This window comes from Equus quagga, chromosome 5 (genome assembly GCF_021613505.1).
Source record: "Equus quagga isolate Etosha38 chromosome 5, UCLA_HA_Equagga_1.0, whole genome shotgun sequence".
Taxonomy (NCBI): domain Eukaryota; kingdom Metazoa; phylum Chordata; class Mammalia; order Perissodactyla; family Equidae; genus Equus; species Equus quagga.
Window position 1 is genome coordinate 2,755,267 of NC_060271.1, and position 26,165 is coordinate 2,781,431.

General features: G+C 43.1%; 1 protein-coding gene across 6 annotated transcripts in view; it reads left to right on the forward strand.

The window, feature by feature from the left end:
• DAB1 (DAB adaptor protein 1) overlaps positions 1-26,165 on the forward strand; it is a 395,398-nt gene that overhangs the window by 257,749 nt on the left and 111,484 nt on the right. For all 6 annotated transcript variants that reach the window (XM_046660109.1, XM_046660108.1, XM_046660106.1 and 3 more), the window contains 2 exons: positions 3,077-3,216; positions 11,459-11,557. In XM_046660109.1, the coding sequence (XP_046516065.1) occupies positions 3,077-3,216; positions 11,459-11,557 (239 nt within the window). The remainder of the gene's footprint in view (positions 1-3,076; positions 3,217-11,458; positions 11,558-26,165) is intronic.

Below are 26,165 nucleotides of genomic sequence, written 5' to 3' on the forward strand. Positions count from 1 at the left end.
CTTTTGACCTTCATACTAGCTTTATACGTGGTTGATCCACTACTTTTACTGTATATTTGCCTTTACAGGTGATATTTTTTCTTGGATAATTTTCTTATTCCTATTTGTGGTCTTTTCTTTTCCACTTAGATAAGTCCCTTTAACATTTCTTGTAAGGCTGGTTTAGTGGTACTCCTTTAGTTTTGCTTGTCTGGAAAACTCTTATGTCCCCTTCCATTCTGAATGATTATCTTGCCAGGTAGAGTATTCTTGGCTGTAGATATTTTTCCTCTCAGCATTTTGAAGATATCATGGCACTCACTTCTAGCCTGTAAGGTTTCTGCTGAGAAGTCAGCTGATAGCCTTATGGGGTTTCCTTCGTATGTAACTTGTTGCTTTTTCTCTAGCAGCTTTTATGATTCTCTCTTTATCTTTAATTCTTGACATTTTAATTATCATGTTTCTTGGTGTGGACTTCTTTGGGTTCCTCTTGTTTGGTGCTCTCTATGCTTCCTGTAGCTGGATGTCTGCTTCCTTCTTCAGGCTGGGGAAGTTCTCAGCTATTATTTCTTCAACTAAGTCCTCTGCCCCTTTGTCTCTCTTCTCCTTCTGGGACACTTATAATGTGCATGTTAGTGTGCTTGATGTTGTCCCAGAGGCCCCTTAGACTGTCATCATTCTTTTTAATTATTTTTTCTTTTTTTGTTCATCTTGAGTAATGTCCTCTTCTCTTGCATCCAGATTGCTGATCCATTCTTCTGTGTCATCTACTCTGCTGTTGATTCCCTATAGTGAGTTTTTCCTTTCCATTATAGTATTCTTCAATTCTGATTTGTTCTTTTTTAAATTTTCCACTTCTTTGTTGAAGTTCTCAATTTGTGCATCTATTCTTCTCCAAAGATCAGTGAGCATCCTTATGACTATTAGTGTATACTGTTTATCAGGTAGATTGTTTATTCGTGTTTCCTTTTGTTCTTTTCCTGAAGATTTGTCCTATTCCCTTATTTGGAACATATTCCTTTTTTTTTTCTTTAACGATATGCTTTTTTTGGTGAGGAAGATTGGCCCTGAGGTAACATCAGTTGACAATCTTCCTCTTTTTTTCCTTTTTTTCTCTTTTTTCCCCAAAGCCCCAGTAAATAGTTGTATATCCTAGTTGTAAGTCATTCTAATTCTTCCATGTGGAATGCCTCCACAGCATGGCTTGATTAGCAGTGCATAGGTCTGTGCCCAGGATCTGAACTAGTGAACCCTGGGCCACCAAAGCGGAGCAGACGAACTTAATCACTCAGCTACAGGGCTGGCCCCTGGAACATATTCTTTTGTCTCCTCATTTTGCCTACTTCTCTGTGCTTATATCTATGTATTAGGTAGATCAGCTATGTCTCCCAATCTTGGAAATGTGGCCTCAAGTAAGAGATGCGTCATGGGGCCCAGCAATGTGCTCCCCCTCATCACCCATGCCAAATGTTCAAGAAGCGTCCCCCACATGGGCTGCATGTGCCCTTTGGTTGTGGCAGGGTTGCTGTTGCTATGGGTGCAAAGGTAGGCTGGGCTGGCCCCAAGCCCAGCTGGTTGTAAGGCTCAGCCATGTGGGACTGCTGCAGTCACTTTATTGGGCAAGACAAGCCCTGCCACAGCTGGCTGCAAGATATAATAGCACACAACTACTGCTGTTTTGCTGTTAAGTGAGTCAGGCCCCCAGTGTGGCCCGTTGCTAGACTCAGAGGCTCACAATTGCTACAGGCCTCTTGTGCCGCTCCCTCCAATGTGCAGCTGTCGTCAGCTCTCTTTTGGCTGGCCAGGCCTCTCCCCAGATCTGCCTGTGCTGCCGTGCAGTACACAGCTGCCTCAGGAGTGCAGACGGTGGAGCCCGCCCCAGGTGTGGCAGTGCACGATTGTTTCAGGTGCTGGAAGGTGAGGCAGAACCCCTTTGTGGCTGTTTGTGATGGCCAGTGGCACAAGTCTGCCATGGGCTCACATGTCCCTCTGCCCATGGGCCCATACACCTAAAGGGCCTGCATGCATGCCTCACTGATTCGGACCTACTTTCCCCACTGCAGAGGGCCCACAGGCCCCGCCTCTACAGGCCCACAGGTTCACAGTGGTGGGGCCAGACTGTGGGGCGACTGCTGCCCTGGCTCTGCTTGACTGCCTCAGGTCCTCTAGAGGGCGGGGCAGACCCTTCCCTGCAGTAACAGGCTAGAGGAAGGAATTCAATGGTGGCTGCCAGCCTCTGTGTCAGCATGACTGAGACTGAACTATATCCTAATAGTATCTGCCACCAGTGTCTCAGTCCCTGTGGGGGTGGGCCCAGCCGCCTCCTGCCTCTCCAAGATGTGCCCTGAGCTTAGTAAGTGAGTCACTTACCAATGGACTACACACTTTTCTATCTGGTGTTTCTGTGCTGGTTTCCAGATGGGGTGGATCTGTGCATGCGCTCCTTAAGAGCAGGTTTTTCTTTCTCCGAAGTTCTGTAGTTTTCCTGGGTGTATTCCCCATTGGTTTTCAAAGGGAACAAAGCCGGGTATTATGGGATCTCGTCTTGGTCGTGCTGAATCTAAGGGCCGGGATGCCTACTGTGGAGCTCGGATCCCCCCCTCCTCCTGGGAAAGCTCCGTACCTCTGAGATTGTCCCCAGCCTTGAAGCTCTGTGGCTGGGGTGTGGCTTTTTCCCCTCAGCAGCAGGGCTGTATTTCTGCCTTTTCCTCCCCTGTCAGTGTTGTCCCTTGTTGTGGGAGTTTGTTTTATCCACTCTACACATCTCTCTCGGAGGACACTGTTCCACAGGTAGTTATTATAGATTGTAGTGTCTGTGGCAAGAGATGAGTCCAGGATCCTCCTACACCACCACCTTCCAAGCTCCTCTGACTCAGCATTTAAAAGGATAGAGCCAGGTGGGTTCAAGATGGCGACATAAAAGATGAGAGCCAGAACTTGCATCCAGGAGTACTACCATTCTTCTCTACTTGGCCCAATGATTTGACTTTCCTAGAACATAGGTGAGGCCAGAGAAGGAATCTCAGTGCTGTGGATATTTAAAGCCAATGGGACCTGATCCCCTCCGTGTCTGAACCCTGCTTTTCTCTGTTTTCAGGTCAGGATCGCAGCGAAGCCACTTTGATAAAGAGGTTTAAAGGTGACGGGGTCCGGTACAAGGCCAAGCTGATTGGGATAGACGAGGTTTCTGCCGCTCGGGGAGACAAGTTATGTCAAGATTCCATGATGAAACTCAAGGTGCTGTGCAAACATTTTATTTTAAATGTCACGGGTTTAATATGACTGAGAAAAAAAATGACTACAATCATTATGATCAAAAAATTTTATTTGTGTATTGGTAAATGATTTGGTTCACTGATGAATCCATGCATTTGTTCATTGGGAAGAGATTTCCATCATTCAGCAAATGTTTATTGAGTGCCTACCATGTGGAGGTGTTTTGTTAGTCCCTGTTTTATAGTTTTTGAGTATATCACATTTTATTCAATTTTACCTTCATTGTCCAATGCTTGCAAAAATAAAAGTACAAAATTATCAAGCTGCATAATCTCTTAGATTTTATGAATTTTCACTACTTTGTTATTTTAAAATAAATTTTGTATATTTTACCATATGATAAATATGGCAAAAGATACTATATTAAGATAAAAGTTGACTTTATTAATTCTTATAATTTCTACTAATGTCTCTCAAATACTTTATAATAAAGGGAAAATATTTTTTAAAGTGATATGTAACTAAATATTGAGATTTGGAGATATCACAAAGAGGTCTCTGATTTTTCTTTTTTTAAAGATTGGCACCTGAGCTAACAACTGTTGCCAATCTTTTTTTTTTTCTGCTTTTTCTCCCCAAGTGCCCCTAGTACACAGTTGTATATTTCAGTTGTGAGTCCTTCTGGTTGTGGCATGTGGGACGCTGCCTCAGCATGGCCTGACGAGTGGTGCCATGTCTGCGCCCAGGATCTGAACCAGCAAAACCCTGGGCCGCCTGCATCAGAGCGTGCGAACTTAACCACTCAGCTGTGGGGCTGGCCCCAGAGGCTTCTGATTTTAAATGCTTTAAAGAAGGCTTTTCATTGAGAAAGCTAAGAAATAAATTGGAAAAATTTTAAATATACAAAATAAGAAAATTAAATATACAAAATAATAAAATTGTTAAATGGCCTTTAAAAACGTACAAAAAAGAAGATTGTTTGTCCCCAGATTCTGGTCTCCATATAGTCTGTTTCTTTTTGTAAAAAGGTATGTAAATTATTGGGAAAGAATCAAGAAATAGCAAGAAGTCTACAAAATATCTTATGCATTTAAATCATATATTTATTTTCCTGATTATAGAATTCACAAGATGTTCATTGTAAAATATTTTGAAAATACAGAAAAGTATGAGGAGGAAAATTGAAGTCGTCCACAATCCCATCGCACAAAGAAAATCACTGTCAATGTTTTTGTGTGTAACTTATAGTCTCTCTTTATATTTTTATGTACATTATATGAATTATATACATATATGTAATATAATTAGAATTACTATTTATGCAGTTTTATCCTATTTTTCTCCTCATCTAATAGTATAAGCATTTTTTTCATATCTTCGAAGAGTCCCTGAGGACAGAATTTGGTCAGTGTAACTTTTTGGAATGTAAGAAAAAAAAAGAAAAGGAAAAAACAAGGCTGGCCAAGTGCCTAAAAGTATCAGGGGGGACAATGTCTGTAAAACCCCTCTACACTACCTTTTCTTGCATACATGTTTAATAAATCGCAACAATTATTTTTTTTTTACTATGCGAATTTTCTTAGCAGTTTAACATGTATATCAGATGCTGTCTGCCTGTAGTATGGCTGTAGCAATCATCACTTTAAAAAACTCTTATTTTCTAATCTGTGTATCCATTCCTTTCTTTTTCTTTTTTTAGCTGTTACATAAGCAAACTTCATTGTAATAGTTATGTATCTATTATAAGGTGTATTAGAAAAAGGAGTAAAAGACATCAAAGTCATGATTTCACAGATTTTAACCTTGGAAGAGGTTACTGTATGCTTTTTTTTTTAATAATTAAGCAATTTATGAGATTTTAGGGCAGCCCAATAGTGAGCCCTCTTTTTCCTCCAAGTTCAAATCTGATTGATAAATAGACAAAGGAGTCTGCCAGGAAGAATTCTGAATTCCATCTTTATGACTCATAAATGCTGTAATAGAGGATGTGATGAGATACAGAGCCACAGTGAGCATCCTTGAAAGAGAAAGGCTATTCCAGTTGGTTCATCAGGGAGTTGGATAACTGCAGCCCTCTATGGTCCCCCGGCCCCTGCCCTGTCCCAGAGCAGGACCTGTGACTCATGCATGAGGTCAGAGCAGAATGCCTCCTCTCTTCTCCACCAGCGGGCCGATTGCAGACAGAGAACCCAGAAGAGACTGAGCCTCGCATGCTCAGCTTCTCTCCCAACTGCCCAGTCAGGCAGAGCCAGGCCTACCTCCCCAAAGACACCGTAGTTGAGGATGCGGATTAAGGCAAGGATTGATTCTTGCTGAAGCCATGCAAATGGATATTTGCTCCTGACAAATATTAAGTAAAAGACATTAAGGAAATCTCCATGACCTGGTTCTCACCCAGAGCCACAGGTCTGCTGAGGAGGAGAAAAGAGCTGATGCATCTCCCCCAAGCATCCTGGCAGATAGCCATTCACCAGGCGTCTGTCACGGAGCAGGTCATTGGTTGCTGCCTTCATGGAAGCGCTGATGTCTAAGTGGGTATGAGGCCGGAGACAGCCTGTGCTTCCTGAGGGTTCTCCCTTACGATTAATGTTGGGCCAAGCTAGCTGGACTAGGCCTGGTGATGCCTGTTGACCTTGTGTGCGTGTGTGTTACCTGCGTGAAGCACTCCATCTGTCACCCCTCATAACCATGAGGTCCCCAAAGCCCTAAGAGTTTGTCCTACAATAACACACTCCTGTCAGATGTGCTGAACTTGTTGAGAGGTTCTTGGTTCCCAGACAATTGTGTTTCATTATTTGCAAGTTGCTGAGAAGAATGTTGACATTTCAGTTCCCAGTGGTTTTTCTTTAGGAAACACAGAAACATAAATGATCGATTCTCCATTTGGCCACCTGCCCAGGAAAGGAAGACAGAGAGAAGTACAAAATGCCTCTTAGCCTTGCAGAAAGGCCTGCTTGTTCATGTTAGGCCATATGAGAAATAAAAAAATTCTGTTTTGCTTTGTTAGACTCTCTGAAACTGATGCTGGTGCTTTTTCCTGTTTTGGAGAGTTTTCTCTTGGAATATGGAGGTTTGAGAGGAGATTCATACTGTGAGTGTGAGCGGGCCATGGCCTGTCCACCAGCAAAGCATCCTCGTTGTCACACTTTGAGTTTTCATGTATATTATCTCTTCTGATCTTGTGAGATAGATGTTAGCCGCCCTGTTTTCTAAATAAGGAGCCTGAAGTTCTAGAAATTGAAGGATTTACCCCAGAACCTTCATTTAATCTGTGATGAGTCCAGAACTCAAACTTAGATCTCCAGATGCCAAGTGTTTGATAAGAAATAGTTTAGTGCTTAATTATATTCTGTTTTGTATCTGCATTTAATTTATCTTGGTTCCTGTACTAGATTTTAAGCCCCTACCAGTAAGCTACCACCCTATAGCCACTATTCATTGACTTCCAAAGTAGTCAGCTCTCAGAGACATTGGGCAAAATGGTGGTGGCTGAAGCTATGGGAGAGGGTCCGATCTCCCAAAGACAGTGCTTGGAGGGCTAATGACAGAGCCCTAAATCTGTCAGTCAGGGTCCTATAAGAAACATCTGGCTAGTCAAATGAGGACATTTCGATGAAGGAGCTACTTACAAAGGGTAGACAAGGTTAAGGTAGCAGACAAGAGCTGGTGAGGTACCCAGAAACTAGCAACAGTGGGCAGCTTTTACCACCCTGGGGAGAAGAGATTTACTGGAACCCAGGAGAGGGGGATGGAGGAGGAAGTCACCTCCCTCACCAAGCAAAAATATAGCTACTGCCAGGGATATACCAGGATGAAGGATGAGAACGAAGTGGGAAGAAATACCCCGACCTTTCTGTCCTTTTACCCTCTGATCTCCTGCCAGTGTCTCGCATTGGTGGAATCCAACTAGAAGCCAGAGGGCAGGAAGCTCAGAAGACCAGAGAATGCAGTCCACAGGGGCCCATCTCTGGGCACGAAGCAGGGCAGAGAAAGATATTAGTATTCCTCTTTTTAACTGGGAAAAGGGAAACTTAAGATGAGTTTTTTCTTTTTTTTCCAAAGATCCTACAGCTGGTAACTAGTAGGACTGGGATTGGAGACTGGGTTTAGTTCATGGAGCTTTCTGGAATAGCGTTCTAGGTTTTCAGCCATTCATGCCTGAAGCCTGTTGTGTTGACACGTGTGCTTTGCCTGTTCCATGTTCCTGTCTCGGTCATCCCATCATGTGCGTGCACCATGCTGGTGAGGTTTCTTAAGGCCCTTTCCTGGAAAGGCCTTATCTGATTCTCACAGCAACCCCTGAGCTGGACAGGGCAGCCTGTCAGTCCTGCCTGACACCCCTGACCCCGTCTGTGTGTCAGTTCCTCCATCAAGACACTGCCTCTGTGTGCTGTGCCTTCCTTAGAGATGCCTGTGTCAATCATTTCACAGAATGCCTAGCATGTGGTGTTGCTTAATAATATCAATATGACTGCTAGTAATAATGGCCACTGTTATTTATTGAGCTCCCCCTGCAAGCTGCATACAGTGCCAAGTGCAGTATGTTCCTTTAAATGGTTCCTTTAGTACGGTTCCTTTAAATGGCCCAACACTCTTATAAGGTAAGGAATATGATTACTCCCATTTTAGAGTTCCTCTTCACTCCTGAGTCTGGGAGCTGGTAGTTCCACCTAGCTATTTTCAGAACATTTTTGACATATCTGCAGTATATTATGTAGTCGGGTTTTTTTAATCTATGCTTCCCAAAAAGGCTGTTAGAGATCATTACAGCAGAAGGAAGCGCAGTATTGGAATCTGAAAGATCACTGCTGAATTCCCGCTCTGTCTTATTAGTTCCTTGAGGTGTGGGCAGGTCACTTGACTCCTGACCTTGTTTCCTCATATACAGAGTAAGAGAGAGAGAATTCTTACTCCCCGGGGTTGCGGTATGGGCTAAATTCTAGGACATCCAAGAGAGCTTCTAGCATGTAGTAGGTATCCCAGAAATGTTTGACTCTCTAATTCCCAGGTTTCCCACAGTGACTTACTAGGTGGCTAATATTAGGCACAGAGCTCCACATGACGCCTACGTCCACATCATCTACCTCCCCAAGCAGAGCTGTCTCCTGGACTTCGTTAGTTCTGCGTGACAGCCATGAATAATCCTGTGGGGAGAGGAGACCCTGAGCCGTGCTGTCCGGTGGCAGGCTTGCTTGGACTTAGTGCAGTTTCTCAGAGCTGGACTCAGGGTCCTGTCTCACAGGAGAAACGTGCTTGATAAAATTCGAGTTTTATTTCCCTAAAGATAGCACCATGTGAATAGTCCTTCTCTCTTTCATTTGTCAAGCTACCATTAGCAGCCCCAAGCAGAAATGCTCCTGGAACCTGCGTGTTTCTCTTTCCATCCTCTGTTATATGTAGCCGTACTCTCCCAGGGAGCTCTTTGATGGCTACCCGGAGCCAGGAAGCAAGGGGGGCATAATCTAGCCAGCACTACTATGTGCCAGGAATTATTGCTGTCGGATGTTGCAGTAGTTCTAAGAGCCAGAGCCTGTTAGGACCGTTTCGGAGATGGAGACGTTGAAGCTAGTCTTCCTGACCAAAGGTGCCACCCTTTCCCCACCGTGTTCTGTGATGTTCTCACCCAGGAAACAAGGAGGAGGGCAATTCTCCCCTGTGACACAGTCCTTCCAATCCTTCTGTTTGTGATGGGGCTACTTCTTCTTCTCTCTTTTCTGTGTGTCTGGATGCCTGAGGCTGGAGGTTAGGGTGTGGAGGGATGGCAGCATAAATTACTTTACTCTCACTCCAGCCGAGAACACAGATTTCAAAGTCAAATTGTCCTAGGTCCGAAGTCTGGCTTGTCCACTACCGGGTGAAGGAAAGTCAGTTCACCTTTCTGCGTGCCTGCTTTATGCCCAGCCCTGTTCTGGGCACGGGGCACATAGAGCAAATAAAACAAAGTCCCATGCGTGATTGAGCTTTCGTTCTATTGGGCAAAGGCAGACAGTCAACAAATGCGTATATAACACGTCAGATGGTGGTCAGCGCCACGAGGAGAAACGAAGCAGGGAGAAAGGATGGATTGCAGTTCAGCATGGAGGATGTGGTACCTTGGCTTAAGGGATCAGAGGAGGTGGGTGATAGGGTGGCATTGAACAGAAATAGCAATTACCCCTGGGATTGCAAAGACATACATTGCCCATTCCCCCATGTCATTAAAAACATCCCACAGTGCATCGATGGGAAAGCAAGCAGCACACTGGAATCTGGAAGGCTTTGAATGGGGGGAGGGAGGTAAAGAGACAGAAGGCTCGGCTTTGGAGGGGAGTCACTCTCTAACTCTTCAGAGGGTGGTCATTGGAGGAGGTGTCTTATGTCAATGTATGGCAGCCCTGAGGAGCTGAAAGCTAGTGCCCTCTGGGTCGGGTTACAGTGAGAGACTCGGCCAGCCAGGAGGAGGACACAGTGGGCAGGACAAGACCTGCTCCTGCACCAGGAGTCTAGCGGGCGGAGTTGTAGTCTCAGCTTTTTACCAACCCTCTGCACCACCTCGAGACTGTCCTCCCAACCTTCTGGGCATCATTTTTCTCATCTGTCAGTTGGGAAATTTGGACTGATTAGTTTAGTTTTAAGGTTTTCTCTGCCTCTAACATTCCGTAAGTCTGTGAGTGTGTGGGAGATGCTTGAGAATGAATGGGAGCCTCATGAGGAAGTGAATTTCCTACTAGGATGTAGCCACACAGGAACTGGACCACAGGCTTTAAGGCACAGTCATTCACATACTAGAAGAAATGAATTTTTATTCCATCCTTACAGTGTACCAGGCATTGTGCTCGGTACTTAATACAGATTTTCGTTGAATTCTCTCAAGCATGCAAGAAAGGTACTTACACTTGAGGAAGTGGAATGGAGAGATTTAGTAATTTGTCCAAGATCACAGAGAGCCAGGAGTATAATCCTGATGTTCTGATTCCACAGAAAATTTCCAATACCCAAAGGGAGGGTAGTCCAACAGCCTCCAGAGAATGCCCCTTCCTTATGCCTTCTGGTCACACCCATTGCTGTCTAACAATGCGGTCATTCTCTGAGACTGACGTAGAGCACGTGCTGTTCTGAGAACAGCACAAACTGCTTTTATCTCCTGGAAATATGAAATCATTATTATTTTAGACCGTCCTGCTCCTAAAAGCCCAGAGCCATAACTGCAGAGAGTTGGGCTTCATCTTGACGTCTCTGGAGGCTCGCAGTGATGAAGGGCTGAGCCCTGAAATGCCTAATGCAGAGTCAGCAAGAGCCCTGGAGTGTGACTCGCTGACATGGCCTTACCCTCTGAGCGGTACCCTAACACGAAGCCCATGCTTACCTGTAATGGGCTGCCCCAGAGGCTAATTTAAAAAGCAAGTGTCTTTAAATCATATCAACTTTGGGGACTCTGGATGGCATAGCCATATAGCAATAATTTACTGAGTTCCCTCTGCCCTCCAGGGACTGTCCTGGGCCCTAGGGACCAAGCACTGATCAGAGTAACATCCTCACCTTTTGTGACGTTGACCTTTTAACTGACTCATATGTATATATCTCTTAAGTTTATGAAAAGTTTGGAAAAGTGGGGAAACAAAGTCCTGATAAGTGGAAAGCGTTTGGTAGGTACTTTCCTCAAGAGGACAGGAATGATAGGGAAAAAGTAGGGGAAAATACAAATGTCTGTGGGTAAAAATTCCAAACCATAGGCATATAACTATGACAATCATATTTTTCCAAACAAAATTGAGACATGCAGCTTGGCACTAGTTTTATTTTCTTTCTAATCTCTAAAATTGATTCTTTCTAATCTCTAAAATTGATATGAAAACTTTTTCCAGAAATATAAAGATAAAATCAGATTTAGGAATATATTCAGTGGCGTACCCTTATTGAATAGATTAAAATCATATCTAATACAAAACCCAGCAAAGATATTAGTAAAAGAGCCATATTGTGTTTATCTGGAGATCCCAATTCTGAACCAAATTTCTAGGCACAAAGGTATTCTATAAATCTTGGCTAGTCAAATGAATTGATGTTCAGATACCTATTTATACAACGTTAGAACAGGTAGGATGTGTATTACTCTACATCAAGAAGACGCAAGCACATCTGGTAGGGAAGCATGGAAGGGGTGAAGGGAAAGGAGTGTGCACGATTGGTGGCATTGGTTGATGGTATCTGACATGCCTTTGGGACCACAGGGAATTTTCAAATGAAAACACTAAAGTAAAAACCATGTCCTTCCTTTCAACAGGGCGTTGTTGCTGGCGCTCGTTCCAAAGGAGAACACAAACAGAAAATCTTTTTAACCATCTCCTTTGGAGGAATCAAAATCTTTGATGAGAAGACAGGGGTAAGTAAAAGAGCCACATGGCATTGTGAAATTGAATCCATTGACAGATGTGCCCTTAAAAGCCTCTACTCGCTGGGCAGGAATATCAAACAAGCATAAAAACACATAAAGCAACTGACAAACTTGATCAGCTATGACCGTCCATCAAAGGGAGGCTCTTCCCTGACTTGGCCGCAGTGTGACTGCACCGTGTTTCTTATAGTGTAATTGTGATAAAAGTGTCACGTAGTTCTGGTAATCTAATGGGAGATTGATGAGCTTTGAAGAGCAGTGGGTAATGTGACTGTTTAAGTTAAATTTCTTTGTGTGCTGGCAACTTTAATGACATCTGTCCTAGAGGGAGACACATGGAGGTCTTTTGACTCGGTCAAAGCATCCAGACTCTCTTAAGTTGAACTTGCGGCACCTTGCGACTGCTGTAATCAAAAAGAATAAATGGAATTTTCAATCTCGGAAATATCTGTTGCTGCCTGACCAGGAAATGTAAGGGCTGATATGTTTGCTGAACCCACCAAAGAAGTGATTTGTGTTTTCATCAACCTCCCAGCGGCAATTAGCTCCTAGATTTATCCCCAGGGCTTGCCTGACATTGTCGGTCCTGTTCATTGAAGGTAAAGGAAAAACAGGAAAACATTCTATGATCTGTTTCGTCAAGAGAGTGAGAGTCAGATGGACATGTTTTTCCTTTTATTTATTCAGTGCTTTACAGCTTATAAAACACCTCCACATATATCACCTCCTTTGAAGTTCACAAGATAATTTATCAACCACTATATAAATAATACTCAGTTAGCCAAGTTACTTAACATTAGACGTTTTGCATTATTATTTTCTCCTCTTTGTTTGACTCATATTAGGACACCATATGGGTAGTAGGATGATAATTTAACAGTAAAAATGGGTTTTCTTGAAGAAAAGTTACTCCCAAATAACTAGTAACAGAACAGATACTGGTACACCCATGTTCATAGCGCATTGTTCCCAATAGCCAAAAGGTGGAAACAACCCAAGTGTCCATCAATGGATGAATGGATAAATGAGATACAGTATACGCATACGATGGAATACTATCCAGCAATAAAAAGGAAATTCTGACATATGCCACAACATGGATGAACCTTGAAGACATTGTACAAAGTGAAATATACCAATCACAAAAAGACAAATTCTGTAACATTCCATTTATATGAGGTATCTAGAGGAGTCAAATTCATAGAGAAGGAAGGTAGACCACTGGTTGCCATGGCCTGGCAGGAGGGGCAATGAAGGGTTAGTGTTTAATGAGCACAGAGTGAAAGTTTGAGAAGAGGAAAACAGTGCTAGTGGTGGCTGGCTGTGATGACTGCACAACACTGTGAATGTACTTTATGCCACCGAACTGTATGCTTAAAATGGTTAGAATGGTAAATTGGACGTGACGTATATTTTACCACAATGAAAAATAACTAGTAATAATAACTCCCATTTATTAACTACTATCTGCTAGGAACACATTAGTCACTTTATACACATTATTCAGATTTGTCTTCACAAGAGTCTTGTGAGATAATAATAATAGTTATTTCATTGAGCACGTAATATGTGCCAGACCTTGTTGTAAGCCCTTGATAAGTGCCAATTCATCCAATCCTCCCAACAGCACTGTGAAGTAGATAGTAGTATTATCTCCATTTTGTAGCTGAAGATATTGAGGAGAGAAAAGTATATGTAACTTGCTGAGAGTAAGTGGTGGTGGAGACGGGATCAGAACCCAGGCAGTTTGGCTCATGAGTCTTTTTGCTTAACCGTGATTAAGCAAATGCTCTCTCAGGATAAATGACTTTCCCAAGTCCACCCAGCATGTAGGCAGCAGAACTGGGAATACGCCTCCAGTGGGCCTGAGTCAAAAGTCATTGCGGTTGACCTCTCTGTGTAGAGAAAGGTGGGTCTACCTGGGGATACCCTGGTGGAAGGGAGTTCAGAATGAGGCCACAAGCATCTGTAGTAAAGGAGCTTGAACGTAGTGAGATTAAAAGCCTAATGTGAGCATCTTCTGCCTTAACAAAAGTATGATTTCTTGGGGCCGGCTCGGTGGCGCAGCGGTTAAGTGTGCACGTTCCGCTTCAGTGGCCCGGGGTTTGCTGGTTCGGATCCTGGGTGCAGACATGGCACCGCTTGGCAAGCCGTGCTGTGGTAGGCGTCCCACATATAAAGTAGAGGAAGATGGGCACGGATGTTAGCTCAGGGCCAGGCTTCCTCAGCAAAAAGAGGATTGGCAGATGTTAGCTCAGGGCTGATCTTCCTCAAAAAAAGAAAAAAAAAGTATGATTTCTAAACCCGGGGAAGTTTTTCCTTTTCCTGGGCAGACTATAGTTTGGAGACCTGAGCTCAGTTTTGAACTTCACATTTTAAATAGATTACAAACAGGGGGCTAGCCCCATGGCCGTGTGGTTAAGTTCACACGCTCTGCTTCTGCAACCCAGGGTTTTGCCAGTTCAGATCCTGGATGCGGACATGGCACCGCTCATCAAGCCATGCTGAGGTGGTGTGCCACATAGCACAACCAGAAGGACCTACAACTAGAATATACAACCATGTCCTGGGGGACTTTGGGAAGAAGAAATTTTAAAAAAGAGAGAGAAGACTGGCAACAGATGTTAGCTCAGAGCCAAACTTAAAAAAAAAAAAGATTAAAAGATTACAAACAAATCAAAAGATATCCTGGGGGGGACCAGGGCAGCTGGGAGACTGGAAACTGTGCTGAGCCAACACTTCTCAACACAGATGCATCCTCTTGGGGTCCTGGGTAACACACAGGCTTGCAGAAACTTGGGGGAGATTATTGATCCCTTAGTATCCTTTATGGTAGGGAGCCAAGTAATGTGGATCAAGCCTTTCACAATGATTTCTATGCCCCAATATGATGTCATCATCTCTAGTCTCCTCCCAATTCCATGCCTGCCCATCACCATGACAGCTGGCATAACCAAAGGGACAGGAGTGAGGCAGAGTATGATGCTTTATCTTGTCCCAGGGGCCATGTTTTGTGGCCTTGCTCTCCCATCATGTACCCCACCATCGAATAAGCTGTGCCCAGACAATGAAAGTCCTAATCACCGAATTTTAACTAATGAGAAGAGGCAGTTTATGCTCTTTACCTTCATCTAAATCTTCATTCAAGGGTCGCCAAACTGGCCCCACAGAATGATACTACCACACTTTGTAATGCTGTCTTTGATTCTTTAGCTGGACACAAAGAGAACAACAGTAAAATCATTATTTCAGCCCAAAGCCATTTGGCTTTGTGGAAAAAAATGTGAGATCCATAGTGGAGAATCAGGATGAAGGCAGAGTTAAGCGATTTCTGTCTGCTTAGTCTACTCCAGTTCTGTTTGATGAGCGTTAGGCTTCTGTAGCCTCCAGCTTCTACAGCCTTGGCTTGTTGCTATACCTCAACACAGGTCTGGGGAAAACTGGCAGAGAGGACTGAACTGTTTAAGCCTGAAGTAGAGACAATAGGGGGCAGAGCACCCCATATTATAGGGCTCATCTCTCCAAAAATTTGTATAGTAGAATAAGAAGCTGGCGTGGGTCGTGTGACTTAAGGAATAGAAGAGAGACCAGGTGATAGAAGTTTCTAAGAAGCAGTTTTAGTTCATGAATAAAAATTTTCTACCACTCAGAGCTGCTCAACAGTTAGATGGAACCACCTTCTGTGCAAATGAGCTTACCATCACTAGGAGTATTCAAGCAACAACCATATGATGGGGAAATTGTAGAAGGCAGTCAAGTAGAGGATGCAGTGTTGGACAAAGTCGCATCTAAGTTGATTACTGAGACTAGTTTTAAGGTTCTATTTCTCTCTTAAAGTCATCCCTATGGATGTGATTTATCTTCAGAGAAATGGAGGTTTTTCAAAACCTCCAGGAACAGTTTACTAAACTTTGTCACTGCCCAGCAGGGGCTGACGGGATTGTGCAGGATAGGCATCCCAGTGAAGTGTCTGTCCTACATATCGGAGAAATGGAGAACAGGGTCTTTGTCATTTGGAATGACAAATCTTCCTTGTTTATCGTGTCTATATCCCTGCTCAAGCCTGACTGCATTTTTTTTTCAAACCAAGAAAAGAAACATTTGCAGAACGTGACAATAGCTAGAATTTTAAAATCCAAAAGCTGTCAAAAATGTTTTGATCCCAATTAAAGAGACCCTTTGCAGCAATTTACACCTTGTCTTGAATTTCAAAGTGTTCTTGATTCCAATCCTTATATGAGTAAATTTTGTTTTATTATTTTATTATTAGCATGTTTCAGGGAATAAATCAATCCTGAAAGCTGTTCGTATTTTCAAATACCCAGGTATTGCTGATACGTCAAAGGGATCAGTGGAAATGCAGGAAATGTCATATGTAAACGCGTTATTGGTAATAGTGGGAGCAATAGCAAATTAGGGGTAGTAATGGTTTTATATCAGTATGTTACCAGATCTCCGGATCAGACCAGTGGACACCGAGGTAGGAGTGATGTCGTCTTCATTTCACAGATAAGGGAACTAAGATTCTGGGAGTGTCCCTGACTTGGCTGTAGGCTCAGAATAGACCATCCAACTCAGAATCCTGTGTCTTTCCAGAGAAACTCATTGTCTCTCTTCTCTCCTCATTTGTAATTTTATTCCTTAGAATTATTATAATTTTATGCCATAAAAAATCATAAATATTGCAGAATCCTAAAGATACATCTGTTTTTCAGAAAGAGGGCAGTGGTTTGCATCAACTTTTCAAGATGATCCTACATCTTGCTGCCACAATCGCATGTAGATTTTGCTTGTTCATTTGGTTCAGCCAACACTGATCTGGCCCTACTGTATGCACCATTCTAATTATCTTACAACAGTTCCATGAAGTCAGTGCTGTTATTGTCACCACTGTACAGATGAGAACACTGAGGTCCGAATACTGTAAGTCACACAGCTAATAAGTGGCATAGCTGAGATCCAAACCTGGGCAGTCTGTTCCAGAATCCTTGATGTTAGTAAGATATTACTAATAATAACATACCCGTCTTAGTCTACTTGGGCTGCTCTAACAAAAATACCATAAAATAGGCGGCTTGTAAACAACAATCATTTATTTCTCACAGTTCTGGAGGCTGGGAAGTCAGCGATCACGGCCCCAGCAGATTCAGTGTCTGGTAGAGCCCACTTCTTCTGGATTTACAGTGGACTGAGAGCTGCTGAGACACAGGTGTGAATGGAGTTGTCAGTTCCTAGGGGCTCGAGACCGAGCTTTGCCTAGAATATTCAGAAAGGTTTTCACAGAAAAGAGCACACTGACCTGGCAGTGGTGGAGTAGGTTGGGGAGGACCAAATAAGCAAGTCAGGGAAGAGAAAACCATATTTCTAAATGCACAGATGTCTATAAGAGAAAGATGTGTGTGTTCATTCATTCTTCCCTTCAGGAAATATTTATTGAGCACCTCTGTAAACACACGTGAACGAGACTGGATCTTTTTGTTCGTCACTGTTATCCATCCAGTTAGCACAATGACTTCCACATAGTAGGTCCTCAGTGATACTTATTACACATAAAATAGATTGACTTAGTGATTAAGAGTCAGCAAACGTGCACAGAAGAACTAGGGCTTAGCAGGGGAGAGTGGAGAGTGGCCCAGGATTGAATATTGTCCCTTATAATAGAGGGATAATGGTGTTTTAAATGCAATGACTGCACTTAAATTTCCGGGATGGTTTACTAATTTATTCTTCAGTGAAAACCAGATGTCACCTTATTTGTGTCTCCTCAAAAATAGGACCGGACTTCCTTCAGTTCTAATTGGATGTTCTGAGCAGGGTTTGGGGAGAGTAGCTGAAGTAGAGGAAGGGAAACTGGTCCTAGAGGAGGAGACAGGGCGGAGGATGAAGGGGCTGTAGAGCAGGATGCTGGGGCCTGGGGGTCTGTGTGACGTCCCTGTCATCCTGGGAGCCGTTGAAACAGTATACAGGACTCTCACAACACTGGATTAGATAATGACTGGCCTGTGAGCAGGCTTATTACAAGCTTTCGTGTATCCTGTCTCATTTGACACCCAACAATTCTTGGAGATTTTTAGTACCCGCACCTCCTTTATTTTTTGTTGTTGTTTTTGTTTTTTTTGTTTTTTTTTTTTTGTTTTTGAGGAAGATTAGCCCTAAGCTAACTACTGCTAATCCTCCCCTTTTTGCTGAGGAAGACTGGCCCTGAGCTAACATCCATGCCCATCTTCCTCTACTTTGTATGTGGGACGCCTACCACAGCATGGCTTTTGCCAAGCAGTGCCATGTCCTCACCGGGGATCCGAACCAGCGAACCCTGGGCTGTCGAGAAGCGGAACGTGCGAACTTAACCACTGCGCCATAGGGCTGGCCCGTATGCACCTCCTTTTTACAGATGAGTCAACTAAGGGGATAAGTGGTTTGCCCAGTGCTACTATGTGTAGCAGAAATTGAATTCAAATTCACATTTTATGACTCCTAAGCTTGTTTCCTTTACCGATTCTCCACTTGCCTGGCTCTGTCCTGTAACAGGTGTTTCGGAAATGTATGTAGGCATTTTTAGTTGATACAACTTTTTAGGGAGATGGTGGTAATGCAAAAATTTGTTAGGGGCCAAGGATGCTAGACTTTCTGCAATGTACAAGACAGTCACACACAACAGAAATGCTCCCTGTGCCATATGACTTGCAAATGTCTTACCAGATATTCATGTAGATGAAAAACCTGTTTATAATTACCCGAATCTAAGACCTAACTCTACTTGACATATCAGCAAGGTATTTTTGTACCGTATCCATAATAGCGAATTTTCCAGAAGTGCAGCTAAACTGAGAAAGATGTACTTTGTCTTGTTGGAACCTCACCAAGAGTTGTTCATCATTTTGCAAAGCCAGCCCACCGTGCTGCTCTTCAGCCCTGAGTTCCCAGCACGGTGCTGCTGCGGCGCTGTCCTGTGCAGCTCTCACGTTCACCGCACTTGACTGGTTTGCCCCTTCTTTAAAATTAGCAAGTATAAGGAAGAGAGTGTCAACAGTGTTGAATTGAATGCTGTCTTAAACCCAAATGTATTCATTATAAGAAAGTGCAAACACGGGACAATGCCGTCCTGTTCTGTGGTTGTAACCAAGCAGTTCTATGTAGAAATTTCACATTATTTTTCATCAGAAATCATCTTTTATTTCTCCTTTCTGCTGTAATTAGGACATTTTGATTTGCTTAAACTTCCTCTGTGTAGGTAGATTATATAATTGTTTCCAAACAATAAAGGAAGGATTGAAAAATATTTGTTTAAAAAAAAAGGCAATATTGGGTCAGCTGAGGTCAAGAACCCCTGTCTAGACCGTGCTGCCCTTCTGCTCAGTTCATTCACTCATTCATGCATTTCACAAATGCTTAGTGAGTGAAAAGGACATTCTACTTGGTAGATAGAGATGAACCTTTAGTTCATGAAGAACCATAGAGATGAAACCTTTCCTTCGAGAAACTTACAGCCTAGGAGGTAAGACGTATGTAAATAACTAAATGCTCAAAGCAAGAGTAATGAGTCTAATAAGAGAAAGAGACAAAATCATCATGCAAGGTCAAAAGCAGAAATTATTTCTTTTCGTCTGTAAAAAATACAGACTGATTTAGGAAGAAAGGGCTGAATCCTAAAGGATAGACAGGGTTTGGAGTCGGAGATATAACAGGATCAGTGTCCCGGCAAGGGGGATCAGACGGGGTGGATTCTGAGGCCCTGAAGTGGGAAGGTCATGAAGGAAGGCAAGTGTGGAGAGGAGTGAGGTGCCAAGTTGTTCTGGATGGGAGGATGTGTGATTGCTATCGGTGAGAGAGGAAGCTGAGAAGGGAGGGCAGGGGCCAGATGAGAAGGACTAGAATGTCAGACCAAAGAGTTTTGATTAAATCCTGTCCCTTACAGCCCCAGTTACTATTCGGTGTACTCTGTGTCCCTGAAGCTGCACTAGATATAGAGGGGGAAGGTACAGTGACTATAAGTGACTATAAGGTCACTCTTAGCCCATAAAATGCCTTTGTGTGCAAATCAGGAAAATTTCCCTTTCTTTAAGACTCATTGCCCTTGCTGGGAAGATATTGCTCTAAGTATACACACTTTTGGTTGACTATCCTATGACTAGTTCCCCTTAGAGCTACGCAGTGCATACCCTGCCCAGCCCTATGTAGCAGATCTGGAAGTATAAGATCTGCTCATCAGTGGATGAGCAGAATGCTGGGGGTACCATCTTGCTATTTCCTGCACACACCGTGCACTGCCCACTTTTCCTGATTTGCTCAAGGTAACCCCTCCACTGTGAATGTCCTTTGTCCCTCTTTACCCAGTGAACATCTCCTCATGTTTCGGGGTCCAGCGATGTCAACAACAGTAACAACAGCAATACAGCACGGCAATTACCATTTATCAAGCCCTTTCTCCAGGCCAGGTGCTTTATTAAACTAAGTGCTTCATGCATTTCATCCTCTGAGCAGGATTCATATTAGGTCTGTCTGAATCCACAGCCAACACTCCTCACCAGTGTGGTACTGGCACCAGAGAGGCTAAACTGCATAGTGGAAGGAGCACGGCTTCAAGATCCAGACTGCCTTGGATCTACTCCTAACCAGCTGTGTGGCCAGAAAGCAATCTTATTAATGATTCTATGCCTCTTTTACTCGTCTGTAAGATGGGGATAATAAAAGGACCTATAAGTCTTAGGGTTGGTGCAAGATTAAATGAGGATTTAATTAATCCCCTAAGACTTAGAGTAGTGCCTGGTATAATAAAATGCTCTAGGTGTTATTATTAGTTATATTGTCCTCTCTCTGGTATGGACTTTCTTAGGTCCTCTCAGTAGAATTAAGAAATCCTTTCATAACGTTCCTACAGCATCTTCTGCTCACCTTTGTCGTAGCACATGGTCATCTCTATCATAGTGAGTTGACTCACACCCCCATCAGACTACATGTTCCACAAGGTACCTTGTCTCATCTATTGCTGTGTCTAGCCTAGGCCCTGGCATGTGACAGTGATGCTAATTGGACAGTGAAGGAAGGAGAGAAGGCAGTCAGGGAGGGATGGAACAAGAGAGAGGGAAGGAAGGAAGAAGAAAATAATGAATAAGTCAACTTATAAGGAAATGCTAATTGTCTGGGCCAGATATTGGAGCCCAAGATGCTCATGCCAAAGATGCTAACTTTGCCATACAGGCAGTGAGTACAGGAAGACTAATGTACATGATGCAGAGTTACGCAGTCCTAGGATGTCAGGGATAGAAAGTCCCTTGGCATTGACTACCCTACTCATCTATGAATGAAGAAACCTAGAACCCAAAGAGAAGTGCCGCCTGAGACCTCCCAGCAAATTATATGACAAAGGCCTAGGCTTTGGGGACACATCTGAGTCGCTCCCTGATGCTCACCAAACAGGAAGTAGGAAGTGTCCTCTTCCCTCCCTCCACTTCGTTGGTTTGCCTTTTTTTCTCTTTACCGTCTTTTCTCTATATACCTGCTCCATACCCTTTGCTTGCTTACTTCACCACTCAGGCTCCTGCAGGCCCGACAGCAGCTCCACATCCATTTTAATATCAGAGAGCCTGAACATCTAAGGGGAGAAATTGAGTCTCTGTGTGTTTAGTGTCGTTTTGGGTGATATTGGATTTTAATTTATCACAATAAAAAATCAATCTATACCTCAAAACCAATGCATTTTTAGAAATTGGCTCTGTCAGGAAGCTGCCTCTGTAAGATAATGTAGACAGGATAATTCATGACAAGGGAAAAGGGTGTTCATATTACCCTGGAAGGTGAGACCATGAATGTTTTCAAGCATATTTGGTAAACTCAGAAATATAATATCTTTCCCTGAATGAATCATTTTATCAATTTTGGTCTTTAAGGAGGTAAAAAGGTAATATTTTCTGTGCTAGCTGCTTTTCATACTTTGTCTCATTTAATTCAGTCCCCTAAGAAGTCAACTAAGAGTATTATTATTCCCATCAAACAGACGAGGAAACTGAGGCCCAGAGAGGGTAAAGGACTTGCACAAGGTCAACTGTCCAACAAATTGCAGAGCTGGCAACTGACCCCAGCCTGGCACGCTGGGAAAGCCCATGTTCTTTTCAATTCCCCGTGGAGGTATCTTTCTCCTTCAAGTTAGGGCCTCTTGTAAGCAAGTGACCATTCACTTGCTCTCCGGGGGGAGAAGTCAAACTGCCCTTATGGTTGTTGTCATGCAGACAGGCCCTGTGACTGAAGGTTTATCAGCTATTATTTGGGCCTCTGAAGGGATGTGTGAGCCACTGGTCTCAAAGTTGCAGAGCCTAAATATGTAGTGTGACCTTGGGTATGGCTCATCTGCTTGCTCTCTGGGATTCTGTTTGCTCGTCTGAAAACTGAGAATTATTCTACGAACTTTTTCTTAAAGAGCCAGATAGTAAATGTGGCTTTGTGGGCCATATGGTCTCTCACAACTATTTAATTTTGCCATTGTAACAGACAATATGTACAAATGAGCTTGGCTGAGTTCCGATAAAACTTTATTTGTGAAAACAAGTAGCTGGCCCATGAGCCATAGTTTACTGAAGCTGTTCTGGATGGTTGTTAAGGAGTCTTCTTATTTTCTCCTTCTGAGCTCATTCTGAGCCCTGTGGGAGAGCAGCATGAGCACAGATGAAGATCTCTTGATCTTCAGCTCTGCGTACTTTGTCCACTGCTCCATGGTGCCTTACGTTGGCATGGGCGTAGGAGTGCTTTCTACAAACTTTGAAGATAAATAGTCAGCTCTGAGGAATAGTTACTGCTACCATTGGTTAAGCACTAATTGCCAGACACTGTGCTAAGTGCTTCATCGATGTTTTTCTCACTGAATTCTTGTGTTCTATTAGTTCCATATTATTATCCCCATTTTACAGATGAGATACTGAGACTCAGGGAGGTTAAGTCGCTTGACCAGAACTACTCTTAAATTTTTATCCATTTATTCATTCAACAGAAATTCATTGAGCACCTACTGAGTGCCAAGGAGTGTTCTCAGGGATGTGCGCACATTGGTGAACAAAAGGACGGTCCCTACCTTGTGGAGTTTACATTCTAATGCGGGGAGACAGAAAAGAAATGGTAGACATGCGTAAATAATGTACTTTGGTAGAAAGTGATAAATGCTATGGAACAAGAAAAAATAAAGCAAGGTCAGGGTGTTTCCCACTGTACTTTCTTTATCCTTGCCAAAGGGCCTGTGGCATGCGTGTGCTGTGGATCACAAACACGAACGTGCTCTGGGAGCTCCGGGAGTCCTGAGGGTCAACTGAGTACTGGAGAAAGACTGTTGAAAATTCTCACCTGAATTCCAGAGGCCGTTACACTTGACAAATCAGAGCTGTCCGTGTGGGTGTCTCTGCTTGTATTTAGACAGCTGACTGCTTTATATGGGGTCTACTGTTTATTATTTTTCCATCTCACACGTTTATTTTCAATTTTAATTTAAAACTCGTTTTCCATGACTGTGCCTTGGTTATTTAACAGGGCTTCTCTTGTTAGAAAGAAACTGTAATTAGGCACAGCGCTGACGTGACGGTTCTTTGTGCTTCTCTCAAGTCCTTCTCAGTGTCCGCCTGAGGCAGAGCTGCATTAACAGTTCTGGGTACAATAAAGGAATTTTTCTCAGAAAGCAAAAGATTGGGTCAAGGTGAGAGCCTGGAAAATCCACCTCTCTGAGGAGAGCGTTCTGTCTAGGAAGTGTGCGTGGTGGAACCTGAGGGCTCGATGACTGAGGTCATGGAAGGCGGTCTGGGTTTGCTGGCAGGAGGCCTGAATTTGATCGTTACTCACTTACAAAAGTGCGGGTTGAACTGTAATGGTAAAAACAACAACAGTAATAGTGATGATGATAATAATAACGCTTACTGTTGTCCCACGGTGTGTAAGTGCTTTCATACATCTAGTTTCATACTTTTATAAATCCCTGAATCTCTTAGTTGCTCAGTGTTCTCTTCTGGAGTATGAGAGCGGTAATTAACTAGCCAGTCTTTATAGCAATCTGGCAAAATAGAGGTATTATCTCTTGTTTATACAAAATGACACTAAGGTTCAGAGAGGTATAGTGAATTGCCAAGACGTCGCTGCTAAGAAAGAGTGCCCTGCCCACCACGTTATTTTATACCATCCCAGTTTACTGGCTAAACCTAGGAAATTGGTGTGGAAGTGTCTTACATTGACCGTTAGATGTTTCCTGGAATAAAACACTTCAATGATTTCCTGGTACACTTTTCCACATTTGTGCGTTTGTTCTGTCACTACTGATTACATGTATATTTTAATTCTAGCATTAACAGTGAGATGAATTTCATGCCCTTGCATTTTTATATCTTACACTCATAGTCACTGTTCTTTCTTGTACCTTTTGCCACTTTTCTGTAGACTAGGAATAACCATGCTAAGCTGGTAAAGCATTTGCATGTCCTGATTACTTGCAAATATGCAGATATGAAAGATGGGGAGAATTTTAAACAAGGAAACAAACAAAAATGCTAGACTGGGTAATTTGAGGGAGGAGTCCTTGATTTGGTTATTCTTGTATCTCCCATCTCCTGGCACGTTGTAAGCTCCCAGTAGATATTTGTGGAATTGTGCTGAATTCCTCATTGTAGAAGTCTAACAGCCTCTAATTCACCTCCTTGTCTAGCAGTGTCTACCTAAAGCCTTTCGCTATGTGGATGACATCTAAACTTTAGCCACGGTTGTCTCCTTGTAATGGAAAACAGCCATTCCACTCTCTCTGCCAGTGGGTTTCAATGATACAACCCATTTTGCTCCAGCCATATCTGTCCTTCCCAGGCTTCCTGTAACTTCTAGATGAATAGAAGATGTATAAAATGCATTAAAGTTTGCATATAATGTATTAAATATCAACTTCTTGTGTTGTTAATGACCGCACTGCATAGGTAACTCGTTTTCCCCGATTTTCCTCTCTCTCCATCCATCTAACTTGCCTTTATCTTCTCCCTCAGCCCTTTTCTCCTGCTCTCATATGCATGTAGTTATAGCCCCTTATTTCTCTATTGCCATATATATTTTCCAAAGACATTATCAAGTACCTTCTATGTCTAAAATTTAAAGTATAACCCGCTATAAAAGAAGTATAACATATTATGCAGATTGAAAGGAAGGTAGGATCTAACTGAGGAGAAGGAAAGGAAGTAGCATTTATTGAGATCATACTATGTGTTCGAGCCCTATACTAACATTACGATATAAGTTCCTGAAGGACAAAAATCCTTGCCACCTTCTACCGATGCCGTGCCCTGCCACAGGCGGGAGGCTTCCCCAAGTGTCGGAGTCCCCTCAGGGACCTGTGGGGTCTACACCTCAGAATTTTGATGCCTGGGTAGCCGGGGTCCTGGAGCATGTGCAAACGTGTTTTGATCCAAGGGACAAGAGAGAAAAGCTCAGCCTAGAAGAGCTGCTGAGGTGCTGAGGGTGACCTGGGAGTGCTGTGTCTGCTGTGCGGAGTGGAGCCCACATAATCTCCTTCAGTCCTCACAATCACACTGTGAACTATAGGTATTACCAACCCCACTCTGCTGCACTAAGCCACAGACGTGGGAGGTGCGAGGAGAATAGAGATGCTCTGGGTGCTGAGGACAAAGATCAGTGGCTTCATACTTCTGACTCGAGCCTGGGGCCTCATGGGCTGATGAGCCCCACACCAGCTGCAGCGTGCCCCTGTCCCAGCCGTGCGCAGATCCTGGACGCTGGCTTCAGCCACATATTCCGCTTGGGATCACCCCGGCTGCCTCAGTCACAGAGCTAAGGGATCTGTCTGCCAGAATGGATTTGACTTCTTAAACTATATAGAAAATCAGGAGATTTCAAATCTGCAAGAAATTACCAGGAAGCACGGCCTCACTGTTTAAATACGAAATGCCTGTATTTCGTATTTAACTACCTCCGGAGACTGAGGACTGAATTTTTCATGATACCTAAGAGATCTGCAGTCTATTTTGAAATTATGTATTTGAAATTTTGAAAATAACGATGGTACTGGCAATTGTCTAAACTCGAGACAGTCATAACCTCACTTTTAAGGAGAGGATACTTTATCTTCTGGATAAATGGGTCTGAGGAAAGTGTCTGAGGCTCTGAGACATGGAGAGGCACCAGCTCATGACTGTGCAGTATGGCGTGCTCACCCACGTGGACAGACGTGCACACTCATTCATGTTTATTTCTGTGCTGTCAAAGTCTGTGCCTGTGTTTTTTGTCTGCTCATCTGTTGCCTATAGTACAACTACCCTAACACTTAACAAAAACTTCTTCATCTGATACAATGATAAAAAGGATCTCCTATGTTTGAGAGTCTCTTTGTAGCTTTGAAAGTACTTTCAGCATTTTTTCCTTTCAATTAATCTTCACATTAATCTTACAAGACATGTATTACGCTTGCAGTTTTACTGGTGATAGACCTGGAGCTCAGAGAGGTTGATTGCAGGCCCAAAGTCACAGAGTGATAATTGATGGAGCCTAATCCTTATTGATATTTAATGTTTTCCCTTTATAAATATAGCATATATTTATTGTAGAAAGTTTACAAAATATAGAAAAGTTGTAA